General features: G+C 47.4%; 1 protein-coding gene across 2 annotated transcripts in view; it reads left to right on the forward strand.

The window, feature by feature from the left end:
* Window positions 1-2,492, forward strand: part of ZNF3 (zinc finger protein 3) — a 19,545-nt gene that overhangs the window by 6,976 nt on the left and 10,077 nt on the right. For both annotated transcript variants that reach the window (XM_017533646.2, XM_017533644.2), the window contains exons 3-4: window positions 1,898-1,986; window positions 2,269-2,395. In XM_017533646.2, the coding sequence (XP_017389135.1) occupies window positions 1,951-1,986; window positions 2,269-2,395 (163 nt within the window). In that variant the 5' untranslated portion in view covers window positions 1,898-1,950. The remainder of the gene's footprint in view (window positions 1-1,897; window positions 1,987-2,268; window positions 2,396-2,492) is intronic.

Genomic DNA, 2,492 nt, shown 5'->3' on the forward strand with positions numbered 1-2,492 from the left:
TTTGAGATGGAGTCTTGCTCTGTTGCCTAGGCTGGAGTGCAGTGGTATGATCTCTGCTGACTGCAACCTCCACCTCCTGGGTTTAAGCAATTCTTCCTCCTTAGCCTCCTATGTAGCTGGGACTACAGGTGCACACCACCATACCCAGCTAATTTTTGTATTTTTGTAGAGATGGAGTTTCACCATGTTGGCCAGGCTGGTCTTGAAACCTGACCTCAGTGCCCACCTCGGCCTGCCAGAGTTCTGGGATTACAGGCATGAGCCACCGTGCCCGGCCACTGAGGCAGTTTTGAAGGGTTGTGAGCACCTCACGTGAGATTAAGGAAACCGTGTCAGTCATTCCATTTTTCAGGCATTCTATGTAGCTGACTTAATAGGCATAGTTTGTGCTTTTTAGGAGCATGCTTTTAGAGGAAGCCCTTGGCAGTAATTTTGTGGGTCATAGGCAAAAAGAGTAAATAGGAAGCCAATAAAATATATTTTGCTTTCGTAGGGTGTCACTGATTTAGGAGCCAGTTTCAGTCTTAATGGGTGTTGTTCCCATGCTTATTAGAAGAAAGCATTTAAGGTCCTTTTGTTTGGTGACTCAGCAGGTCTAGTATCTCTGGGGTTTAGAGTCGCTGTCTTTTTTTTTTTTTTTTTTTTGGAGACAGTCTTGCCCTGTTGCCCAGGCTAGAGTGCAGTGGCATGATCTTGACTCACTGCAACCTCCACCTCCTGGATTCAGGCGATTCTCCTTCCTCAGCCTCCTGAGTAGCTGGGACTACAGGTGTACACCACCATACCGGCTAATTTTTTGTATTTTTAGTAGAGATGGGGTTTTGCTATGTTGCCCAGGCTCGTCTCGAACTCCTGAGCTCAGGCAGTCTGCCCATCTCAGCCTCCCAAAATGCTAGGATTATAGGCATGAACCACCATGCCTGGACTCTATAGAGTCTCTAAGAGATGAATATGTAAACTTGAGAATTGCAGAAAAAGGGTATGTAATTCCAGCACTTTGTGAGGCCAGGGTAGGTGGATCCCTTGAGGTTAGGAGTTCAAGATCAGCCTAGCCAACATGGTAGAACCCCATCTCTACTAAAAACACAAAAATTAGCTGGGCATGGTGGCAGATGTCTGTAATCACAGTTACTTGGGAGGCTGAGGCAGGAGAATTGCTTGAACCCGGGAGGTAGAGAATGCAGTGAGCTGAGATAGTGCCACTGTACTCCAGCCTGGGTGACAGAGGGAGACTCTGTCTCAAGAAAAAAAAAGATAAGAGATCCAACACAGAAACAGGAAACATTTGTAGTGTACAAATTTGATCTGGGTTGGAGAGAAAGGAGCTGTGGGCATTGTGTTTTCAGTCAGGGCTGGGGTGGAGCTGCTGGTTTTTCTCTAGTCTAAGAACTTTATGCTGGGTGCAGTGGCGCATGCTGTAATCCCAGCTACTTGGGAGGCTGAGGCGGGAGGATCACTTGAGCTCAGGAGTTCAAGACCAGCTTGGGCAGCATAGCAAAACTCATCTTAAAAAAAAACAGTAGAACTTCATGCAAGAGCAGGATCGTATATTTCTGGCCAAGCTTCGGTGAATGGACAAGAATGCAGTAATAACTAAGATAGGACTGGGTGGTTTCATTGAGAAAAGAGTGACTGGAGAGAGAAGAGGGGACCTGGGGCAGACTGGAGACCAAGAATGACCAGGCCTGTGGCCATCTGCTCAGGCAGGATGGACCCGCTCTGATTGTGCCTCTGTTGGACACACCTTTACTAGCTGCAGAGACAAACTTAGAAATGTGAGAGAGTGGGTCCCATGTTGTCCCAGGACCCCTGGCGCTTTCTGTGGGTTGGGAAGTCAGCAGGTTGGGAGGTTACACAGCAGATGAATTCACTCCTCGGCCCTTTTATTGTCCTTCAGCTCTTCCTTCAAAAGTTCCTGACTTTTCTGTCAAGGACAGCCTGGGGGATGAGATGTTGGCAGCTGCACTCCTAAAGGCCAAGTCCCAGGTGAGCTGTGGTTTCCCTTCATCCTTTTCCTTTCCATTTTCTGTGCAGTGACATCTCATTCAGAGCCTTAAACCCTGATCTCCTCCATCAGGCCCATGGTTCTGTCCTGCTGAATCGTGGACCCTCGCCTTCCATCATGGAGTCTTGTCTCTTCCTCCACCCTGCCCTCCTTTTCTTCCTTTCCAAATGTGCATTCTTCAGCCCTATCCTCAGTGATATTTTTTTGGTGCTGCTATTCACATTCCTCACCCTGAAACTGCATACCAGCACGTGTTGTTTCAGGAGCTGGTAACATTTGAGGATGTAGCTGTGTACTTCATCCGGAAGGAGTGGAAACGTTTGGAACCTGCTCAGAGGGACCTCTATAGAGATGTGATGCTGGAGAATTACGGGAATGTGTTCTCACTGGGTAAGTAGTTGTGCCTCCTCAACAAAATTCACTGGTGTTTCTTTGCTTCTTTGTTTGCTAGTAACAATCTAGTCACTGAAAACAGCTGACTATTTCA

Source organism: Cebus imitator, unplaced genomic scaffold (assembly GCF_001604975.1).
Source record: "Cebus imitator isolate Cc_AM_T3 unplaced genomic scaffold, Cebus_imitator-1.0 Scaffold82, whole genome shotgun sequence".
Lineage (NCBI taxonomy): Eukaryota > Metazoa > Chordata > Mammalia > Primates > Cebidae > Cebus > Cebus imitator.